This window comes from Bubalus bubalis, chromosome 13 (genome assembly GCF_019923935.1).
Source record: "Bubalus bubalis isolate 160015118507 breed Murrah chromosome 13, NDDB_SH_1, whole genome shotgun sequence".
Taxonomy (NCBI): domain Eukaryota; kingdom Metazoa; phylum Chordata; class Mammalia; order Artiodactyla; family Bovidae; genus Bubalus; species Bubalus bubalis.
In genome coordinates, this window is record NC_059169.1 from 56,774,034 (window position 1) to 56,796,403 (window position 22,370).

The following is a 22,370-nucleotide window of genomic DNA, read 5'->3' on the forward strand; positions in this document are numbered from 1 at the left end:
TAGAGATTTAAAGATCAGTACATTTTTTTAAACAGTTGAGATGTTGGGTTTTGTGCTGAAGTTTTTCTAGAGGTTGCATTCTTCACATGAAGATACCATTCAATCTAACACAGTAATAAAGTACTACTGGCAATAAATTCTATTGATTTATTCTCTAAAACTTGCTTTGCTTTCATAAAAGTAGTGGCAAAAATTTCAGTTTTGTTTGTCACTGCATTTTATAACTTTTCTCTTGCACTTTCAAATTTCATAAAGCAGTCAACCTTCCATATCAGTTAGAATTATCTGCTTTTGGCATTTTTAACATTATTAATTGTTGGGCTGCCACCTAACTGTAATTAAGACCTTGGTGAGAGAGGTTTGTATCGGATGGAAAAGCATGTGTGGTCAGCACACTGAGAGGATAGTATTTCCTGAAAATGAGCTGCTTCCCTTTGGTGGGGTGGTCGTAGGCAGGAGAACTGAGGCGCCTGCCTTGCAAACACTCTTAGAGGAACAAACCCACCCTCAGGTTCAGGAACTTCTATTTTGAAAATTGTCTCTTTGGGGCCCAGAAATTAGACTTAAATGACTGAAAATCAGTTAATTCTCCAAAGGCAATTAGTTGCCAAGCCTTTTATATATGAATGATGTTTTAACAAATGACCACCCAGTGTGTGAGTTAAGAGCCTATTAGCATTCTGTGGGCCGGCTCCCTGCAGGCTTGAGACAACTAGTTGTTGGCTGGCGCAGCAGGAGTGACAGTTCAGGGTGGAAGAGGACTGGAGACTGGAAGACAGGATTTCAGAAAGGGAGCACGGAAGTCTCAGACTGCAGGTGTGAAACGTTACCTCAAATCCTGGGAGGGAATATCTCAGATTGTCATCTGTGTGCTCTTCTCGGGGCTTCCCAGGGGGCTCAGATGATAAAGAATCCGCCTGTAATGCAGGAGACCCAGGTTCGATCCCTGGGTCGGGAAGATCCCCTGGAGAACAGCATGGCAACCTGCTCCAATATTCTTGCCTGGAACATCCCGTTGGAGCAATTTAATGGGGAATCTTGGAAGGGTTGCTGGGTGTTCAAGTGGAGCAATATTCAAGCAGAGATACTGCTAAGGACTGAAGTGCAGAATGGGAAGATGCTGATCTCTCCAAAGAAGAACGGAGATTTGAAGGCCTGTGGCTCTGAATCCCCAAACCTCTTCATGGCACCAGGGCAGAACCCCAAGACTTTACAAGTTCTCTCCTTTAAAGCATGCCTCCTTTCAGATGGCCTCCCAGAATTCCCTCGAAGCAGCAGTGTTCATTTTGGCAAAAATATTTAACTTTTCCGCCACTGTTCTTCAGGGGAAAGCAGTCTTGTCGACTGTGTGTGATTACCCTCTGTACAGAATTATTTGTCATTTCCTTGGTGGTTTTGTCTCATCCTGTGTGCCTCAAACACATAAAATTCTGATGAGAATTTCTCCTTCATTCATTCGTATAGTGTTTCTTTTTTGAATGCCTTCTAAAGGCTGTGATGTAAAAGAAAGGGCTATCACCCTCATGGAGATGAGAGTTGAGTGGGGAAACAAACATTAAAAAAGAGTCATGCCATCCTCTGGAACTCATAAGGAGGGAAAGAAATTTGACATTCTTAATACAAAATCTGCTTTCTATAGGAACAGAAAACAAGGCAAGGTAGCCTTCATTTCCCAGGATTCTAGAAACCCCAGGAGTCACACTCTTATTTGGAACAGACAAGCCCATGGGAAGGAAGAATTAGTTTAGAAAATTTGGGAAGAAGACATCCGTTGTTTCTGAGCATGAAATTTCCTTCGTTTGCTGGTGTAAAAACATTTTTTTAAGTCGTGCAAATAACGACGTTGGTGTCAGCCTGAAGTTGCAGAGCTGGAAAGTGAGGGATCGGGTGGCTTTGTGGGGGGTGGCAGCAGGAGGCGAGGTGACTGTGCGGGGAGGATGTGGAGAGGGGAGGAGGTCTGTCCCTGAGATGCAGATAGCAGAGGCTGGCTGAGCGGATTGAGTGTGTGCGTGGAGGTGGTGGGGCTTCAGGATGGAGCAGCGTTCTAAATAGCAGCAGCTGAGATCATCCAGGTGTAAAAAGGAGCTGGGGACAGCCTTGGGGTCTTCATGTGGGCGGTGTAGCCAGGTGCAGATGTGTCAGGGTCAGTGTTACATCATAGTCAGCTTGTGTGTGTGTGTCGGCCATGCATTGATGGGTAGATTGGAGGCTGAGCCATTGTAAAGAGAGTGGCAGATACCACCACACTTGTCCCTACCCCCTCAGCATTCATCTCTTAAAAGTAAGGGTGATAGCTATTAATTAGTCGAAGACAGTGACTCTCAAGCAGGAGGTATGTTGGAATCCAGAGAAATCTCCCTCCTTTTCTTTCTCTTGATTTTAAAAGCATTCAGACAATACACGCCAGTTGTAAAATGCCCAACCCATCCTGAAGTAAACACATGTGTTTAGAAAATTTGGGGGTGAGTGTCTCCCTTTCCCAGGCATAACTGCCCTCTGGTAACAGTTGTGCATTCATAATACAGGTGTACAATAGATACAGACATATCCATATCATGATATAATAAAGATGTACTTTGTTCTTCTTAATAGTTGTATCATATTCCAAAGTTTGGATACTTCATGAGCTATATACCAATTAATGAATTAATGAGTATTTAGGTTGCTTCTAAACTGTCCCTGATACAGCACTGGAGGGGGTACCTGTACTCAGGTACAGGTGTTTCTTCAGGGTCAGTTCCCAGCAGTGCAGTGTGGGCTTAAAATTTTGAAAGGTGCCACCCTCTTGCTCTTGACCCTCTCAGGACTGGACCAGTTTATGCCCCTAACAGGACTCCTCCAGTCGTGAAGATTATCGCTATTGTTATTAGGCATTATCTTCATTTATTTAAAATTTTATTTTTATTTATTATTTTTTTTTTCATTTATTTAAAATTTTAAAATGTAGTTTTTAATGGTTCCTTTCCATTGACAGTTGGGAGTTCAGCTTGGGTGAGATCGCAAGCCCCATGAGGGCAGACACCTGTCCTCTCTTGTTTTCCATTCATACCGTCCAGGCTTGGCAGGTGCCCCAGCCATAGTGAACATCTTGTTACCTGGATTTGTTCATTGCAGAGCCATGTGTGGAGGGGCTGTAAGGGGGGCGTAGGACTTAAAGGCTCATAGATCGGTTTCCCGAAGATCATCAGATTTCACGAGGGGAACAGGAAGGACATATAAACACACATGGAAGTAGTGTCCTCACCTTTAAAAAAGCACCTGCGTAGAACCCAAGTTATTTATTGAAGACATTTTTACTGGCAAAGTAGATCTGGAGCAGGAGTGAGAGGGAAGGTAAGTTCTTACCTTGTTTTTAGTTTGTGTTAAGCTAGTTGCAGGGTTCGCTCAAATATTCTGAAATAATCCTTTTGAAACTGAACACTTAAAATTATTTTGTGACAGATAATTATACAGTAACAAGTCAGAGCAGTATAAGGGTGGGAAACGATGTCTCTGTTTGGAGCAGGCAGGTATTTCATGTGTATAAAATAGATCTAGAAGTATCGTACACTGAAAAGAAGCTAAATCTTAGTGAGGTGAGAATTCTTGACCAAAAATGATGGTAAGCAACTCTTGAAACTGCAGCACAGTAACTTTTACGTGTTGGTGTTAAATCAGTAAGTGTCTGTTTTCTTGGTTGGGTCTGAGTTGGGTGAGGGTGTTAGGAGGTTCTCGACCCGGGAGTGATGGAAAGGGGCTCGCCCTGTCTGCACCCCAGGCTCACTGCTGCCGTGGCAACCGCACTAACCTGCTCTTTTCCTTCCCTCTGTCTCGGCACGCTTGCCTTCCTCCTTGGACGTCAGGAGCAAAAGCGTATAGATGGCACAACCCGGGAGGTGAAAAAGGTTAGAAAAGCCAGAAACAGGCGCCAAGAATGGAATATGATGGCGTATGACAAAGAGCTTAGACCCGACACCAGGTTATCACAGAGCGCACACCACGGAGCGTCTTCTGAAGGATCCTTGTCCCCAGACACTAGGTGTGTGTGTGTGTCTGTGTGTGTGTGGCGTGCATGCATGCATTGTGAGGGTGAGCGGGGCTTGACTTCCCTGTAAGTGGAAATGTAGCACAGCTTTGTGTTTATATGGACCACAGTGTGTTTCCAAACTTTCCTTAAAGATGAGTGTTGTATATGTTTTGAGTTTGAAATAATACTTTAGTTTTGTTTGATGTTGGGTTACTTTGCATCATTTTCCATCTGTGACTTCACTTAATCATTCTACTAATCTAGATGTACTATTTTAACCTCGATTCTGAATTTGGGCTTAGTACCTGCCCATAACTGGCATTTTCATTTTGATAATCATTTCATTCTTTCTCTGCCTCTTTTGCTTAGAATTTTGCTTTTCCTTTGCCACTTGGTATCTGAAATGATTGGTAGTGATTGATGTGATCAAGGAATAACTTCATTGTTCTTTTTGATAACCTTTCCAAAAGGGATGAACAAAGTTTCCCCCCGCCCCTTTCAGTTCGCTAATCTTACGTATTCTAATTGCAGGAGGAGAATTCTCTTAGGAATTTAAGAGTTGTTAGCAATTCAGTAAAACTGTTTTCTTGCAGATGTGAAAGACATGGTCACTAAGCAGCATCTATCCCGAAAGGGCTTCACTGGACAGGAAGAACTGACCAGTAATTGTAATTTACAGTTAATTTCGTATTTCTGCTTCTGTAAAGGTGGGCTCTTCCATCGGCATTTAAAAACGTGAATAGAGGATTCTTACATCAGCAGTAACCTGGACCTTGCAATAAATCTGTGTTTTAAGAAATGTGTATTAACCTCCGTGTTTAGCTCAGACTAATGTACAGAAGATACTTAGTGCTCGGTGGGTACAGTTCCCATAAATACACTTCCCCACAAGGGCTGCCGGTCACTGACTGACGCAGGGTCTAGATTTTTCTGTACAAGCTGTTATCAGGTAATGATCTGACAATTCCTGGAGCTTTAACTGAGCTGTAGCCTCAAGTTCTAGTCTTTGTGTCGGTTTATCTCTGTAGAAAGTAAGACTGAAGATACACTTCCGCTCATAGCTCTTTGGGTGAGAAGTACGTGAACTTGACAGCTCCCAGAATGTCGTATCTGCTGCTCGGTTTTCTCCAGCTAAGCTGTGACTGTTTATTCGTGCAAAACGTATACTTTGTAATAATCCATACATAAGTCTTTCCGTAGGTACAGATGGAAAAATGAGTTTTTAAAAATCTTTCAGTTGAATTAATCGATATTCATTCTGGAATCTGAGATTAGACGTGCCATGCTGGGTATAAAATTGATGGATTATAGCCCTTAAATTATTTTGGATACTTTTTATTTTATGAAAGTATAACAGTTTTCTTATTATAAAATAAGATTAAATTTTTATATTTGGAAAAAATTATTCATAATCCTATTACCAGAGAAACCACTGTTTTTGTATTTTAGTGTATTTCTTTTTTTGGTCTTTTTTCTGTACATGTGTATATTTTTTACTTAATGAAATTGAAGTCTGCCCTGTGTTATTTACCTTTTGATTTTATAATGTCTCATATTCCTGGGCTTCTCTGGTGGCTCAGAGAACAAAGAATCGTCGCCTGCAGTGTGGGAGACCTGGGCCAATCCCTGGGTTGGGAAGAGTCCCTGGAGAAGGGAATGGCTACCCACTCCAGTATTCTTGCTGGAGAATCCCGTGGACAGAGGAGCCTGGTGGGCTACAGTCCATGGGATTGCAAACAGTCAAACACAACTGAGCGACTTTCACACATTCCTGTTTTAAGTGTTATTTAGAAACGTGGTTTTTAATGGATGTACTCAGGGTAACTGAGGGAAATTTGAGCATTAAGTTTGATGGTATGTATATAATTTGTTCTTGTAAGTAATACATTTTCAGCTCATCACACAAACTAATGATAAGTTTTCACTCTCTTTGTAGATCATCAGGAATGGTTTGATTCTAAGCATACGTTTAGGATGGGCCTTGATCAAACACTTGTCCCTGGCTCCTCACATCAGTTGGGAAGCAGGGTGCCCCCCGGCCCCTGTGCTTCCCCCTTCCTCACCCTGTTCTGGGTGTTGCAGCTGCCTGACCCTGCGTCGCAGCCACTCGACCCTGCCCTCCCGCAGAACCCCGAGGGCTTCATTTGCTTCTCGCACTGAGTCTCCACTGCTGACACTTCCTCCTGTCCCATCTTTTCTTCACTCTTCCACATTCTCTTTCCCCTAACAGATAACTCCTCGTGCCCCTGCAGCTTCAGGACCACCCGCCCAGGCCCACACGGGTGCCATGTCTCCTGGGGCTGATTCTGCCTTCCTGTTGGGGGGTCCTTTTCGCTCAGCAGTCAGCCTCCTCCTCATCTCTTGTCCAGCCTACCAGTGTCCCCTGAACAGGGCCAGTGACACCTCGAGTGACCAGTCAGCCCCCTCTCCACTCCACCCCACCACCGTCACAGAGCCCTGCCCCCCAGGCTCTCCTGCTGTAATTCCCGACATTGGGCATGCCCTGCTCGCTTCTGTCCTCCATCCAGTTTTGTCCTCCATTGCCTCCATTCGGTCGTCCATCACCCCGAACCTTACAGAACAGAGCTCTGAATCGTGCCAGGATATTTCCAGCCCCGGCTCCTTGCCCCATCAGAAGCACTCGTAGCCTCTAGATAATTTGTTTCCATTTGAAAGTTGTACCCTGGCTATGACACAGTTACCCACATGGGGCCACGCCCCCATCATCAGGGAATCCAGAGTTTCAGGTATTTACATTTTTAAAATACGCTAAAACTAAAAACAGGTCAGATTCTTCCCCCACTGAAAATATTTTTAACTCCCTTGCCAACAGTTGGCATAGTTCAAAAGACAGTCATATGCACACCATAATGTACAGTTCATACTGTACATGAAGGAAAAAGGAAGTGAGTTACAAATTATGTTTATATTGACATTAGGGAAGAAAAAAGGAAAAAAAAAAACAAAAACAGTAGTCTTTTGCCATTTAGAGAACTTTTCTACGCAGTGATGTCCCGGGGAAGCTGCTGTCTGAATTCCAAAGACCCGACGTGTGTTTGCCTCTTCCCTTCAGAGAGAGAGACACAAGCTGAATCCCAACAGAAGCCAGCAAATAAGTGTGAGAAAAGTCAGGACCAGAAGAGAAGAGTGGGAGAGAAGGAAGATGGGCATTGAGTTCATGAGTGACGCGAGGAAGCTGCAGCAGGCGGGGGGCGCGGCAGAGCACAGGACGCCCGCCGGGTTTGTGGTTCCGCTTGCTCCGGGTCCCAGCCCCCATGGCCCCCTGCTTCAGCGTCACGAGAGGATGCTCTGCCCTGTACTGACCACACGTCCCATAACCCGGGTGACTAACGCCCTGCGGCGCTGCCCAGCCCTCCCCGCCCCCAGCGGTACCCCCAGGGTCCCAGCATTCTTCTGAACTCTGCCAACTAACACGGAGACGCGTGCACCCTTTTCAGAGTTTCTCTCTCCTGCGAGCCTTGGAGGCAGCAAGAGGGCTTCTGCCTGAGGCACTGTGTTCCTTCTCTCTCTTTTGGCCATAAATACATCTCTCCTGTTCAAGAAAACTACCACTCACCTCATTCTTGACTTCTTTCTCTGTTCTTACCGTTCATTTTTTTTTTCCCCCGATTCATCTGCCATTTGTTAAGGTCTAGTTATACGCTGTCAGTTTAATCGCCGCTGAAATCTTCCACCTTGGATGCTGTTTTCAAGTTCAGCGCCCTGTCTTGGAGGCTCCTGTCTTACAAACGTGTCCGCTGAGATGCTGTGAAGGGGGCTGTGCTGTCTGTCGCTTGTCCGTCTGTCTGACCACGCACTTCATAGCTGTGGCTCTGAAACCACGTAACCCTGGAGCTTTGCTGCTGAAGTCATGATTGCATTGTGCTTGGAACCTCTTGTGGGCCTCGACCTTGTTGATAGTACAGGGAAGAAGCGTGTGATTTCTGTGCCTTGGCCGTGTTCTGATTTAAATGTACGCTGATGCCTGGTGGCCGGGGTGGGGGAAGTCTTCTTAACTGATGCCACTTTCTCCCACCCCTGGCTCTGGCCCGCAGGTCCCATGCATCGGATGTCACGGATTACTCGTACCCGGCCACCCCCAACCACTCTCTGCACCCGCAGCCTGGGACCCCTTCCTACGGAGCAGGTGACGTGCCGTCCCACGGGCCAGCAGCCCAGGCCCCCGAGCACGAGTTCCGGCCCCCGTCGGCCTCGGCCCGGCACCTGGCCCTGAACAGGCCCCAGCAGCCCCCACCGCCCCCACCGCAGGCCACGGAGGGCCCCCAGGCCCCCGCACCCATGGCCCCAGCCGACTACGGGTAAATACCCCATTTTGGGCTCACTCTGGGGCTCACCGTTGCATGGGGGTCTTGCGGGTGGGTGATGAGGAATTGTCACTGAATAACCTGGAGAAGGAAATGGCAACCCTCTCCAGTATTCTTGCCTGGGGAAGTCTATAGACAGAGGAGCCTGGTGGGCTATAGTCCATGGGGTCACAAAGAGTCGAACATGACCGAGGGACTAACACTGAACACTGAGCCAAACTCTGGAGGCTAGGATGCAGCCAGGAATGAGCGGGTGCAGATACCATCCGTTATGAGAAACTCTGTGTTAGGAAAGGCAGGGTCACACCGCTCCCCTTTTATTACACATAAGCCTCAGGTTTGTGTCTATGTTCGTGAACACACATTACCTTTGTGTTTGAATGACCAAGCCAGGGCCTTGGCAAAGGACAACATGCCAGTTTTGTGAGCGGGTCCCAAATGCTCCAGAGAATCCGAATCTCAAAGGAGACAACGATAATAAGCAACACAGGACTTCTTAGACGCGGATGCATGTAGCCCTGGCCTCTGGGCACCCAAATGTCATTCTGCCTCCAGGTCCTGTTGTTTTGTGTCTTTTGGGAAAGGTTCAAACATCTCCTAAAAAAAGATCCTCATGTTAAGGGCTTATTAAGTTAAGCACTGCCTGTATTTTGGTAAGCGGTCTTTTTGGCTTAAGCTCAGTCTTTCAAGAGTTTAGTCCCTCCCAGTTGGCACCCAGGGGAGTTGAACACATGTTTCCACAGACAGGGTTTTCTCCACTCTGGAGCAGCGAGGGTGGCGCTCTAAACATACATCCCTCAGCCCCCAGAGGTTTTCTCTCCGACCGCAGTGTCTTAGACGGTCCCTGCAATTTGGTTCTCTGTAACCCAGGGTTCCCACAGAGTGTTCCGAGGCTCCAAGTGTCAGGCAGAGTGAGTTTGTGGTCCAGTTGGTTTGGAAAACCCTCAGCTAAATAGAACCCTGCAGGTTTCTTGGCTGGAGGGGTTTTCGAAGCTTTGGATGTTCTGATGGGCTTTGTGGGCTTTGGGGAATTTCCATGGGGACGGGATGTAAAATACAGAATTTGCCAATCTGATTGGCCTCAGAACCCTTATAAGACAGATTTCCAAGCACCTTTTCTGAGATGCCTCGTGTAATGATGCCTTGTCCTGCCTTCTTTGTGCCGCAGTCAGCTGTCCAGCGCTCTGCAGACGTCACCTTTTCCAGTGGTTATCATTTGGTGCACGTCAGCAGACCATCTTGAATCCCATCACAGTGACTTGTGATGACCTGTGGTCCAAAGCATGGTTGTTTGCGTCCTGCAGTGTTACATGACAGCGTGGGCAGCGTCTTGAGGGGTGGGGGTGCTGTCTCCGAGGTGGGGGAGACCCTCTGAGGATGGGACCAGCCATTGCTCTCTAGTGATTCTTTGCTTCCTGTTTCTGCCAGGATGCTGCCGGCTCAGATCACGGAGTATTACAGCCCCTCAGGACCCCCGCCACCCCCGCCCCCACCCGTGATTCCCTCCGCACAAACTGCTTTCGTCTGCCCCCTCCAGATGCCCCTGCAGCCCCCCTTCCCGGCCTCCGCCGGCTCCGCCTACACTGGCCCTCCCCACCCTCCCTCCGGTGGGCTTGTGGTCACAGCCCCGCCGCCCCCAGGCCCCCCGCCGCCCCCTCCCGGCCCTCCAGGTGCCGGCTCCTCGCTCTCCTCCTCCCCAATGCACGCTCCCCCGGGGGCTGAGGCCAAGAGGCAGGAGGCCGTGCAGCCGCCCGTCAGCGACGCCCGCAGCGACCTGCTCGCCGCCATCCGGATGGGTGAGTGCCCGTCCCAGGACAGCGCCCACCAGCCATGGCCTCCTCGGTTTCCAGCAGCTCCAACCTCCACCAGATGGCGTTTAGGAGAGGGTGACAGGAGCCTCGTTTGGTTTTCTTTTTTTTTTTTTAACAGCTGATGTGTTTTTTCAGCACCAAGTAAACATGGTGATAAAGCACTGAGAATTCAGGCAAGCTTTACTTGACTAGGAATAGATTATAAAAACGATCATCAATTAATTGGATCTTCTTTTTTTCACTGCATCTTACTCTAAGGTCAAAAGTATAAATTAAAGAAAATGAGCTCCTGTCAGTGATCTAGTTTTTCAGACTAGTTTTTCATATCTAGGATACGTCTTAGCCTTTTCGTATTTTTAGTTTGATGTGCCAGTGAGCTGCAGGCCGACCAGGAGTATGGTCTTCATGATGGAAACACTCATGTTGGCACAATTGTCCCAGTACAGGGGGCCACTGGAAACCTTGAAACAGCCTCTGGTGGCCGGTGGCTCCCTGGTTGGGCTGTGCTGCTCTAGAATGTTCTTTCTTGGTGCTCATGTGCACTGGAATCGTAACTGATTATCTTACATTTCAACACATCACTTAAGGAATGTCATGACTCCTATACATTTTATTTTTTTTCTTGGTCCTATAACATCTATTTCCCAAGCATTTCCCATCCAGTTTCTAAAACGTTTTATGCTAGCGTCAGTAGGCCAAAAAAAATCTAATAGGCTTGTTGGTCCATCTCTTTTTAAATCGGAGTGAGCAGAGGGATTGCATTCTGAGCCGCGTCTCGTGTCTCTAGGGATTCAGCTGAAGAAGGTGCAGGAACAGCGGGAGCAGGAGGCCAAGCGCGAGCCGGTGGGCAACGACGTGGCCACCATCCTGTCCCGGCGCATCGCCGTCGAGTACAGCGACTCGGACGACGACTCGGAGTTCGATGAGAACGACTGGTCCGACTGAGACGGGCGCCCAGCAGGCCGGGCCGGGCCGGGCCGAGGGGAGCGTGTCGACAATGTCAGTGGTCCCAGCACCCAGATAGTGGTATTATAATCCCGTAGCTTAGCCACTTTTGTATCAATAATGTGAGATTGCTTTTGCACATCCAAAACTTCTGGGTTTTTTCAGTATTTACTGTGTAATACTTAAGTGCCACTAAACATAGCAAACCGTGCTGCACACGAGGAAATAATGCTGTAACTATTGCACCGTCCTGAAAACAGCCTCTTGCTTCTTTCTCTCGGCCACAAACGCGTTTAGTGCTGTTTGGGTTCACGCTCCTTAATCATGAAAATCCTGCAGACTTGCTGTGTGTTTGTGAAGCTGCCTGTTGTCAGGTCTCTGCGAGATTCACGACTGTGCGACAGACCAGTGTCTTCCGATCAGTAAGCGATATTGTTTTCCACTTTTTTTTTTTTTAAATGTGTTCAGAAGAAGTTGGTTCTCAAGAGAAAGATATGACAAGTAGGAGACTCAGCTGTCTGAGCTTGCACTGTCATGGCCGGTGGCCTCTGTCTATCTGGAGGCTCTGTTGAAGAACCTCATTTTCTCTGCTGACCTTGTGAAATGTGAAATTGGCCCTTCTCAGGCAGGATCCCTCACGGGCGTTCATGGAGTCAGTGCTTGCTTGTGGTTTCTGTAGGAGGTTTCAGCAGCACAGTAGGAAGGAAAGGGGAGAACAGCCCTTTTTCCTTTGGCATCGTCGGGACGGGGGTTGCACTCAGTCGGCGGCCTCTGGAGCTGGGGAACCAGCCCACACGGACCTGGGAGCAGAGCCTGTACAACCTCTCTCCCAGAACCACGTCCCAGGTGGGCCCACGTGGAGGCCTTGGAGCCACAGAGAAGGCTCCAGGTGGCACCTGGCCCCAACTGATCTTGAGTTCTGAGAGCTTCATTTAGGTGAGAGGAGACTGTCGCATCTTTTTTGCCTTCCCTGGTGCTGTGGCCACATAGGGACCCAGCCCTCGAAACACACGGGTTCCTCTTCCACTCGGTCGTCGGCACACCACCCTTGACCAAGTACCCCAGGGGAGGGTCGACCCTTCCTTGTCCCTTCCCACGTGGTGACAGGTGAGCCCGAGCAGGTCTTCCTGTTCAAGACAAACTGCTAGGAAACTTGTGAATGAGAACTTAGATTCTGTAATGCTAGGTGAAGGTGAACTGTTTGTTTGAAAGAAAAAAACACCCCAGGCTTTAATCTCAGGTGTAACTTCACAGATGTACAAAGACACTTTACCCCCGAGCAGTTCTGACTTCTCTGCCGTGTGCAACTCGGGTCCTAGTGATGCTCAGTTGTGATCAAGGAATCTGTGGCTAAAACAGAGATGTTTGGGTGGATGTAGGATGTCAGCAGGACCCTGACTGCCGGGGATGGGGGGTGTGGTTGCTGAGTTCTCCCCAGGAAGCTGCTGCTCCACCATCACGTCTCTGTCCCTGAGGGACACACACGGGCTGTGGAAGGTCCCGTCATCCAGTAAGGGCTGCCTGACGGACCTTGAGTCCCCTGGGCTGGAACTCAAGAAGAGCCTCAGATCTGTATGACCCTTGTTTCCAAGCGCCCAGGCCAGGTTGTCTGAGTCTTTTCAGCTAGAACCAGCTGTTCAGGCGCATGGTTGTTGGTGCTCCTCACCACATTGTGTTGCCTCTGAGTAGCTACAATGAACTCCTCAGTTCCTCTCTTTTAATTTCTCTCTTTTTCTCCAGTGCAGAGCCCAGCTATGTTGGCATTTTTCTTGGGACTTTTACCAATTGTGGTCATATTTTGTCTTTCTTTACAGTATTTTGTCTTTAGTGTTACTTTTGGATACGGAAGCACCTGTGTCCTTCTAGAACCTATGTTTGATAAATCTTCTTTGTCTCTTTTTTTGTAATGTCCCTTCTGTCCTCAGGATGGAGAGAATGCATAAAGCTACTATCCGTGTCAGGATTTCTTCTATTTATATCTTATCACAGTAAAATTAGTGGCACTTTATACATATTCATGAGCCTGTTAAGTATTGGTTGTCTTCCTGTAGTTTAATCAACAAGTTATTTTCAACTTGATGTTCTGACCAGTGAAAACGCTTTTGCCCTGATGTGTTATGTAGCCTCTAAGAGAATGGAAAAGGACTAAAATCCATTTTAGATTATTTTTCGCAGTATTTTTCTCAGCACTGATTTATTCTAAAAATGAAATCCAGACTTTTTCTAATACAATAGCACATGAAAAGGAAAAAGTGACTATTTTGAACTGTCCATTTTCATTTTCAAGAAATATTTACGAGACAAATGGAGAAAAACATTTAAATGCATACTTCCTATCTATGGATTTTACATTTTAAAGTAAGCTCTATGTTGTAAGGTTATTTTTTTGTTTAGTCTAATTTCTTACAAGCTTTTTCTCATGTCATGGATCAGGCAGAGGGATGAGAAGAAGACTCAGAACTACCCATTAACTGCACGCATATGATGTAGTCACTTTTCTGTTGTTTAGCCCTAAAACCATAAAATTTGGTCACTTATGTTTTTCTTCAGTAAAAATATACTGTTGGAGAATTAGCATTTTCATTTCAGTAAAATTTTAGAATGTTGAAATCTTTTCTGAGCACCACGTGGCTAGATTGTGAAAGTTTTGTAATAATTTGCAGCTGAAATTCATGATACATTTTCATCCATTGAAGACTCATGGGAATGTATCAGCCAGAGTAGCAAGTAATTTTTGTTTTCTAAACAAGAGTCTGTCACCTTGCAGTATTACCAATGCTGTTGTACACTGAATTTAAAGTGGTATTAAAAAAAAAAGAAAACTCCTGGTAAACAATTTTTATCTGTTTGTATATCTTACTATAGATTATGTACAAGCAACATCTAAATAAAATTACACTTTTAACCCTAAACAGTTTTGCTTATTGCAATGTTGTATGGTTAACCTTCTAGGGTGGGGGTAGAAATTGGGGCTTGGTGGGGTTTTTAATTAGCCTTTCCATTATTCCCTGGTGGCTCAGATGGTAAAGTGTCTGAGTGTGATGCGGGAGACCTAGGTTCTATCTCTGGGTCTGGAAGATCCCCTGGAGAAGGAAATGGCAACCCACTCCAGTACTCGTGCCTGGAAAATTCCATGGATGGAGGAGCCTGGTACAGCCCATGGGGTCGCAAAGAGTCAGACACGACTGAACAACTTCACTTTCACTTTCCATTATTAGATAATAAAAGATACTGCTCGGATGCCATTTAAATTTCTACAGTTTTTGTGTAGACAAGAGTTGAGGTTGGTTCTGCAAGTGACTTGGGAAAGGACTGGTATAGTTTGAAAGCGCCATTCCCGGAGCAGGAAGCAACCTACCCAGGATACTCTGGCATCTTAACCACATCTAGTCTCAATCGTAGTGACTAATATTCTGGAGCATTGATAGCTTCTGAGATGCTTCCGTCTACTCCTTAAAATGATCCTTTGAAAGGGGGCGTTCTCCCTGTTTCCTGTGGGAGAGAACAGAGTGAAGCTCAGCTGCTGGCCGGGGAAGGTTTCTGATGGACCTGCATTGCACACGGGGGCAGCACTGCAGGGGATTGTGGCAGCTGAGGTCAGGGGGCAAGAGCAGCCACCTTAGGGGGAGCAGGCTGGCATCCAGGCTCCTGCGGCCGCTGCTCCGAGCTGGCTATCCACGCGCTGTGTTCTGCGAGGACTGCGGTCATCTGTGTGTCTGAGCCCCAGCTCGGCCCCGACTCCTCCACAACAAGCAGTTCCTTGTGGAGTGATTGGATAGATGGTGGATTTCCGAGTTACTTTGTTACCAAAAGTTAGTGTGTGCAATTTTTGAAATATGAAGCATTTTGCCAGGTACTCCGTATTTCCTCCGTATTTCCAGCACTTGTCCCTAGATGCCTGGCTCCCACTCTATTTACGTTGCATCCTCCAGCAGCTGGGCCTCAGCAGGGCAGGCGGGGGGCATCATATTTACTGTTACAGCCTGTTTGTCAAGCAACAGCGCCTGGTGCTTCATAGGGGTCCATGCATATTTATTGATTGATGATCATTTACAGAGCTTCATCAGAAAGAGAGTCTTCATCAACACATATTTGAAGGCTTAAGAAGAAGGTAAATGCAATAACCCGTGTGAAACACAGAACTGTGCCGGACGCCTAGCTGACAAAGGGGACTGTTAGCCATCGGCATCTGCAGGCCGCTTACTTGCTAGAGACAGAAACAGGCCAGTCTCTGCCCTCAGGGAGCGTCTCATCTAAAGAGACGACGGTAAATACTGTCACATCCTTAGCTGGGATTTTCTTTGTATTTATCCTGCTCGGGGTTCACCGATCTTGAATTTGTAAATGTATATCTTTCATGAAATTTGGGGACTATTCGGGCATAATTTTTTCAAATATATTTTCTGCCCCTTTCCACACTTACCTTCTTACCCCTCTGTTACAGGCAGACCTTGTTTTACACTTTGCTTTATCGCTCTTTACAGATGATCCATTTTTTTTAAGTTGAGGCTCTGCGGCACCCCTGCCTTAAGCGCGCCTGCTATTGCCATTTTTCCAGCAGCGTTTGGTCACTTCATGTTCTGCGTCACTCTTGGGTAATTCTCTCAATATTTCAGACTTTTTCCTGATGCGTTACAGTGATTTGTGATCAGTGATCTTTGTTGTTACTGTTGTAATTGTTCTGGCATTTTTTAGCAATAAAATATTTTTAAATTAAGGTAAGTACATTGTTTTTGTGGACATAATTCTATTGCACACTTTAGTAGACTACAGCATGTGTAAACATGACTTTCATAAACACTGGGAAAACACTGGGAAAATTCATATGACTCACCATCTTACAAGGGATGTGAGGCCAAACCTGCAGTGTCTCTGAGGTCTGCCTGTCTACATATGTTAGACCTTTTAGTGTGGGCCCACAGTTGCTTGGGACTGTTTCAATTTTAAAAGTTTCTTTCTCTCTGTTTTGCAGATTGGATGATTTTTATGTATCCATCTTCAGTTTCAGAGTCTTTATCGGTCATCTATAATTTGCTCTTAAGCTCATCTAATCTTTTATTCATTTTTTTTTCCATTCTAGAATTTATGGTTCTTTTTTTAAAATATAGTTTCTTTCCTGAGATTTCCTACTTGCTCATTTACTAAAAGCTCATTTTCCTTCGTATCTTTGTATGTAGTTACACTACCTCTTAAAAAACCCTTGCCTGCTAATCCCCAACATCGGGCTATTTCCAGGATCAGTCTCTATTGATACTGATGAGTACGATGAGCATGATGCCTAGTAGTTGTGGATCGTAAACTACTCGGCATTGGATTGTATCGTAAACTTGGTGAATAACACATTTTAGAGACTCTGGATTCTGTTATGTCCCTCTGAAAAGTGCTAATTTTTTAAAAAGAGAGTTAATGTGGCTAGAATTAAACTGCCAGTGCTTCCTCAATCCCCTTACAGTGGGTAACAGCAGAAATCTTTTCGGTTCTTTCAGCTTAGCCAGGCTGCCTGGAGTTTTCCTGGTGCATGCCTGGTTGCAGGCTCAACCACAGATGTGCAGTTTTACACAGAACGTTTGGGCCCCCTCTCCAGTTCTTCTTTCTTGGATCCCCCCTCACTTTCTGTCTACTCTGGTCACTCTGAATTTGGTTCTCTTATTCTTTAAGCCAATAGACTTTGGAGTGAGCCAGCAGGCTGCAGGGTTCCTTTTCTTTTCTTTTTTTAAGTTTGGTTTTATCAGATCTTAGTTGACGCATGTGGAATATAGTTCCCTGACTAGGGATCAAACCAGGCCCCCTGCATTGAGAGCATCCTGGAATCTTAGCCACTGAACCGCCAGGAAAGTCCCTGCAGGGTTTCTATTCAAATTTAGTTGCCCTGCCTGATAGGATGAAGCCTGTCCTCATGCCAAAAAAAAAAAAAGGGCAGTTAAAAAACAGGAAATGCACCAAACTTCTCTCCTTTCAAGCACCAGCTTTCTCTAGTGTCTTTCTGACTGCTCTCCAGTGCCTGGAATAGTTGTGTGGTGTAGTTTGTCCAGCTTATAATTGTTTTCTGTAAAGAACTGGCCTGGCATGGGTTCATCCTCCATTCCCAGGAGCCTCATTCTGTAAATATCTGATGCAACGTTTATTTAAAAAATATTTTTAAATGTAATTTTAAAAAATGCAGACCATTTTAAAATACCAAAATATAACAGAAGACCAGTGGTTCAGTTTTTCTACCAAGCAAACTTGTTTTTGCAAGGACCCTGCGGTGAGGCTTGTGATCCCTTTATATGTACACGATGTAGAGGAATTACATGCATATTGTGCTTCCCTGGTGGCTCAGCGGTAAAGAATCCACCTGCCAATGCAGAAGACGCAAGTTTGATCCCTGGGTAGGGAAGATCCCCTGGAGATGGAAATGGCAACCCACTCCAGTATTCTTGCCTGGAGAATCCCATGGACAGAGAAGCCTGGCGGGCTACAGTCCATGGGGTCACAGAGAGTCATACGTGGCCGTGACTAAGGAACAACGTGCTCTGAAACACTCGCTGTTCGCATCTCCTTATGTCGATGAATCAGGATAGTCTCTAAGCTGTAAGCAAAACACAGCACATAAATAATGTGGAAATTGAGATTACTTTAATAAATTGCCAGCCCTAACCCCAATCTCAAATTTTTATGCTCCCCAAAGCACTTTAAGGTTTTCACTGTTAGAAATGTAAATTCTGTTATTAGGGGTTCATTTGAAATACTGGTTTTACTACTCAGAAGCTGGAGAATCACTGCGTGACATCATCACTCTCTGATTTTCTTACCTTTAGACCAAGAAGGTTTCACACTGTTACTCCGCTTTGCCCTGTGCTCTCATTGTATATTCAGCAAAGGCAGTGCTAACACCGGTTCGTCAAAGCCTGAGAAGACTAACGTATTTGCAGGTGCGAGTAACTTGTAGTGGTGTCTTGACAAGGACTTAGATGAGAAAGATTTGCTTTCAAAGTACACTTTCTTCACAGAGCTGACACCTGCTGGACGTGTATGTGCCAAAACACAGCAGCTCTGTGGTAAATATTTGCATATGTCATCTTTCTAAGTCCCCCACTACATTTATCTACGTGCTTGTGATTTGAGTAATTAGCTTCAAACACAGCACCGTGATTAGAGGTGGTGAACTGGTGGATGATTCACCGTGAAGAAAATAGGCCCCCTGAGAGTAATTTAAAACCTACCAAGTGGTGGTACTTTCCATGAAGTGACATTTCAAAGCATTTAGTATTCTAGGCTGCGATCTGGCAGTTCTGGCTCCAAACCGGTTTAAATCAAAGTCAGGCAATTTGAGAGGATGCAGCCTTCCCGTCCTGCAGACGGGAGTTGTAACTCAGCATTTATGTGGATCACACGTTGCCTTTTGTGGGCGCAGGTGATGGTGGCTTGAAATGGACCCTCTTGGAATCAAGACTGCGATCTTGATTTAAGTTAGGGTGTTACCTCTCAGCTGCTTTGAAACGTCTTTGAACATTTCAGGAACCTAGGCATTCGTTTAACTTGCAAGTTAGAGACTTTCAATGGCAGCTACGTTGAGGCCGCGCTGAGCAATGAGTCACTACTGAGCCCCTGGATTCCTCCAGAGCACTGCCCCAACCTCCAGTGGCCAGCTTGCAGCTCCCTGCTCTGCTCCCCTCTGTGTCCAGACCCTGCCACACCACCGGGTCTTGAGGCAATACTGGGGGCGCTGAGGCCCAAGGCAGTTAATAAAGGAGCCAGTGCGTCTGAGCCAGGATGTCCCTGGATGCTGCCGGAGGAGCCCTTCACGTCCCCTTCAGGGTCTTACCAGCCACGAGTCTGAGTTTTCTCCCAGCGTTGTTCCCACTCCACCTGCACCACAGTTACCTGGGGATGCATGTTAAAAATGCAGGTTTCTGGGCTCCATCCCAAACCTCAAGCAGGTGACCCTGGAATTGCAGTTCACCCCACCAGGTGAGTGATTCTTGGGGACACCAGAGTTCAAGAAACACGAGCTCAGCACCTGCCCTTACAGGACTGATCAGAACCAAACATTCTGACAGTGACCCAGGCCAGGCCACTGAGGCACCAAGTGGATTCGACGTGGGGCTCAGACCCCCCCACAGTCCGGGGCTGTCTGCCACTAGTGCCCGATGGAGGGAAGGGTGCAGCCCTGGTGTGCATGGGGGAGCAGAGTCCCCCACCAAGCAACTTCATCTTGGACCCCCAGGGCTGGGGTGCAGAGTGGCCATCCTAACTTCACATCTGGTGGCCCAGCCCCATGTTCCTGCAGGATGGCTGTCCCCTCATCTCCAAACCTGCCTGCTGATTACCACCCCCCCACCCCCAAGCTCCTTGTTTGTTTGTAGTGATGGGTCTTGGCTGCACACAGCACCTGGGAGAGTTTATGGTTCTAGGCAGAGCAGGTAATTTAGGAGCCCCTCTGAACTCTTGGCTTCAATACCTTGGAGGACAAAATCCCAGGACCTGACTTGTCCAGGGGCTGTCCCCATTGACACCACTCACTGGACAGAGCCTCGTCCTGCCCTGGCTAGACTGGGAGATGAGTCTGATTCTCTGCTCCGATTCTACCACTGTAGGGTCCTTGGGGTGGGGACAGGGCTGGTGTGATATACTTAAGGGTGTGAATTGGCCCCAAGCTCCCAGGACTTCTCTCCTGGAGGTGTGAGCACCCTGCTCTTAAAAGTTCCCTTGGAACTTCCCTGGTGGTCCAGTGGTTAGAACGCCACACTTCCACCACAGGGGTCATGGGTTCAAACCGTGGTCAGGGAACTAAGACCCTGCATGGTGGAGACAAAAGATAAAGGTGTATTAAAAAAATATATATATTTTTTAAAAGTTGCCCCACCCCCTTTCACGGCCCTTAGAACTGGTATGTGAGGCAAGTTTATGATGAGGCGCACGGGGCCCTAACCCCCAGCCCTGGGGGGACGGCAACAGGAATGGAAGCCAAGCACTGCCTTGGTTTTCTAGAGTCACATGTTTTACAAAAGATGCTTCTGTGGGGGCTGGTGGGGGTCTGTCATGTGGGGTGGGAAGTGGGGTAAGCGGCTTCGTCTCCCTAAGTCCAGTCGGTCTGCAGGTGCAGGACTGACCCAAGCAGGTGGGTCCCCTAGCTGGTCCCAGGGTGGGGGGTGCCCTAGGGTGTCCCTTCCCATTTGGTAACTGACTTTAAATGGGAAAGAGCTTCCCTGGTGGCTGCAATGGTAAAGAATCTGCCTGCGGTGCAGGAGACCCAGGTTCAATCCTTGGGTCAGGAAGTTCCCCTGGAGAAGGGAATGGTTACCCACTCCAATATTCTTGCCTGGAGAAGCTCATAGACAAGCGGAGCCTGGTGGAGTACACAGTCCATGGGATTGCAAAGAGTCAGACGAGTGAGCAACTAACACTTTAGATGGGAAACAATAAAGATTCTCCGCTGGATCCCACACCTGATAACATGGTTATCTGCCCTCTGCTAAGATGAGTGGCCAAAGAGACTCATCTACATACTGGTGGGCCCTCAGCTCATCAGGAATACTGTGTTCAGCCTGGGGGCCCAGGGAGCCTGGGGCTGAGCCAGCTGGAGCCCGCCCACCCCTGCCAGGCCATGCCACGGAACTCACTCCAGCCTCGCCCGGAAGGAGGGAGCAACACCATCTATCCTAAGGCCACGGCTAGGAAGCCATCCTAAAAGCAGGTTGGATAGAGGCCTCCTCGGAGCAGGGAGACTGGAGGCGGGGCTTCCTGTATTCTGGCTCCTTAGTGGATGCTAACAGAGGGCAGTAAGAGGCCTGCTAGGGTGTGATAAGGAGGACACCCCCGCCCCACACCATGGCCTGGGGCCACTGGCACGGGAGTTGGGATGAGGTCAAGTGTCCCCTGTAGTCCAGCAGAGAGTCAGCGGGGTGGGGCCCTGGGGGGCGGGCACTCAGGGCCTGGCAAGCAGCCTGCTCCTCTCCCCCGCTGCAGGGTGATACAGGGGAAGCAATCGAGTGTCCCCAAGGGCCCGTCCACCTCAGCTGGAGAAACCATGTGGAGGGGGTGGCTAAAGGGACACCCGTGACCCCCGGTCCACGTGGCCTGAGTCTCTGCCTGACCCCTCTCTGCTCTGACTGTGGCCAGAACACCTGCCTCTCCCACTGGGATGAAGGTGCTGGGCCCGGAGCTATAAGAGCAGGACAGAATCAGGGTGATGGGAACAGGCCCCACCCCCACCCCCAGCTTCCCCGTGCCCGGCCCCACACTAGGACAGCTGTGTAAGCCGTTGGGTTGAACACAGCGATTCTCTGCAGTGGGGTGTGACCATTTCACAGGTGAGAAAAGTGAGGCCACCTGTTTTCCCCAGGGGTCCCAGGACCAAGGTTCAAACCAGGCGTCCCAGTGGGACTCTGCTCTCTTGGCCAGGCGAACTGGCAGGAATTTGCAAGAGGACTCGGTGGGCAGCTGGTAGACCCCACTGCTGCCGCTGCTCTGCCAGAAAGCTGAGGCAGGACTTCAAGGTGGAAAGTGAAAGTCGGGGCCCCAATGCACCCCAGAGGTAGATGAGTCCACCCAGGCAAAATGACAACACGGCCTCTTCATGGTGGGTGGCAGGCCAGCTGGTCCCCTTGTTGCTTAGTCGCTCAGTTGTGTCCAACTCTTTGTGACCCCGTGGACTGTGGCCCACCAGGCTCCTCTGTCCATGGGATTGTCCAGGCAATGGTGCTGGAGTGGGTTGCCATGCCGTTCTCCAGGGGATCTTCCTGACCCAGGGATTGAACCCGCGTCTCTTGCGTCTCCTGCATTTGCAGGCAGATTTTTACTAGCGCCACCTGGGAAGCCCTGTTGGTCCACCTGCTGGTCGCCTGCTTGGACTGCAAGCAAATCGACTCCACCAGTCCCAGAGCCCTGGGGGAGAGGGACATGGTGTGTGGAGGGGAGGGTGATGAGTAGGGGGTCCACGCACCCATTTCACTGGTGTTTGGAAGGTTTATGCACAATGGAACCATCCTGGCATCAAAGGTTCATGGTCAAGACATCCTGCTTTGGGCCCCACTGATGTCTGAGGAGCGGTGTGTAGGCAGGGAGCTGGCCTGGACCTCCCTGGGGATTGGTACGGGTGCCTGGTCCCTCCCACAGGTGGCCTTTGGCTGGTGAGAGATGCTCACAGCCAGTGGACAGGCCCCCTCGGTGCTCTAGGCCAGGCAGGGAGATGGGAAGGTGGGCATTTTCGGGGCAGACTCATGGGCGCTGGAGGTGGGAGTGGGTCTGTGTGAATGATGACCCCAAGGCGGACCTGCATCTCAGACCTCATGCACAGAG

The 22,370-nt window shown here is 48.0% G+C and overlaps 1 protein-coding gene and 1 long non-coding RNA gene across 8 annotated transcripts in view; both read left to right on the top strand.

Annotated features, from left to right (window-relative positions):
• The window catches only part of WASF3 (WASP family member 3), a 75,381-nt gene extending 61,382 nt beyond the window's left edge, over positions 1-13,999 (top strand). For 6 of the 7 annotated variants that reach the window (XM_025262854.3, XM_025262862.3, XM_025262855.3 and 3 more), the window contains 4 exons: positions 3,843-4,018; positions 8,062-8,325; positions 9,760-10,127; positions 10,930-13,999. In XM_025262854.3, coding sequence (XP_025118639.2) covers positions 3,843-4,018; positions 8,062-8,325; positions 9,760-10,127; positions 10,930-11,087 — 966 coding nt within the window. In that variant the 3' untranslated portion in view covers positions 11,088-13,999. Of the gene's footprint in view, positions 1-3,842; positions 4,019-7,079; positions 7,247-8,061; positions 8,326-9,759; positions 10,128-10,929 lie in introns of all 7 variants that reach the window. The other variant, XM_025262861.3, reaches the window with a different exon arrangement.
• Positions 14,000-14,183: 184 nt separating this feature from the next.
• On the top strand, positions 14,184-15,804 carry LOC123328911. Its single transcript, XR_006543913.2, has 2 exons — positions 14,184-15,354; positions 15,572-15,804. It is a non-coding gene; the product is annotated as an uncharacterized LOC123328911 (long non-coding RNA).
• The last annotated feature ends 6,566 nt before the right edge of the window (positions 15,805-22,370 follow it).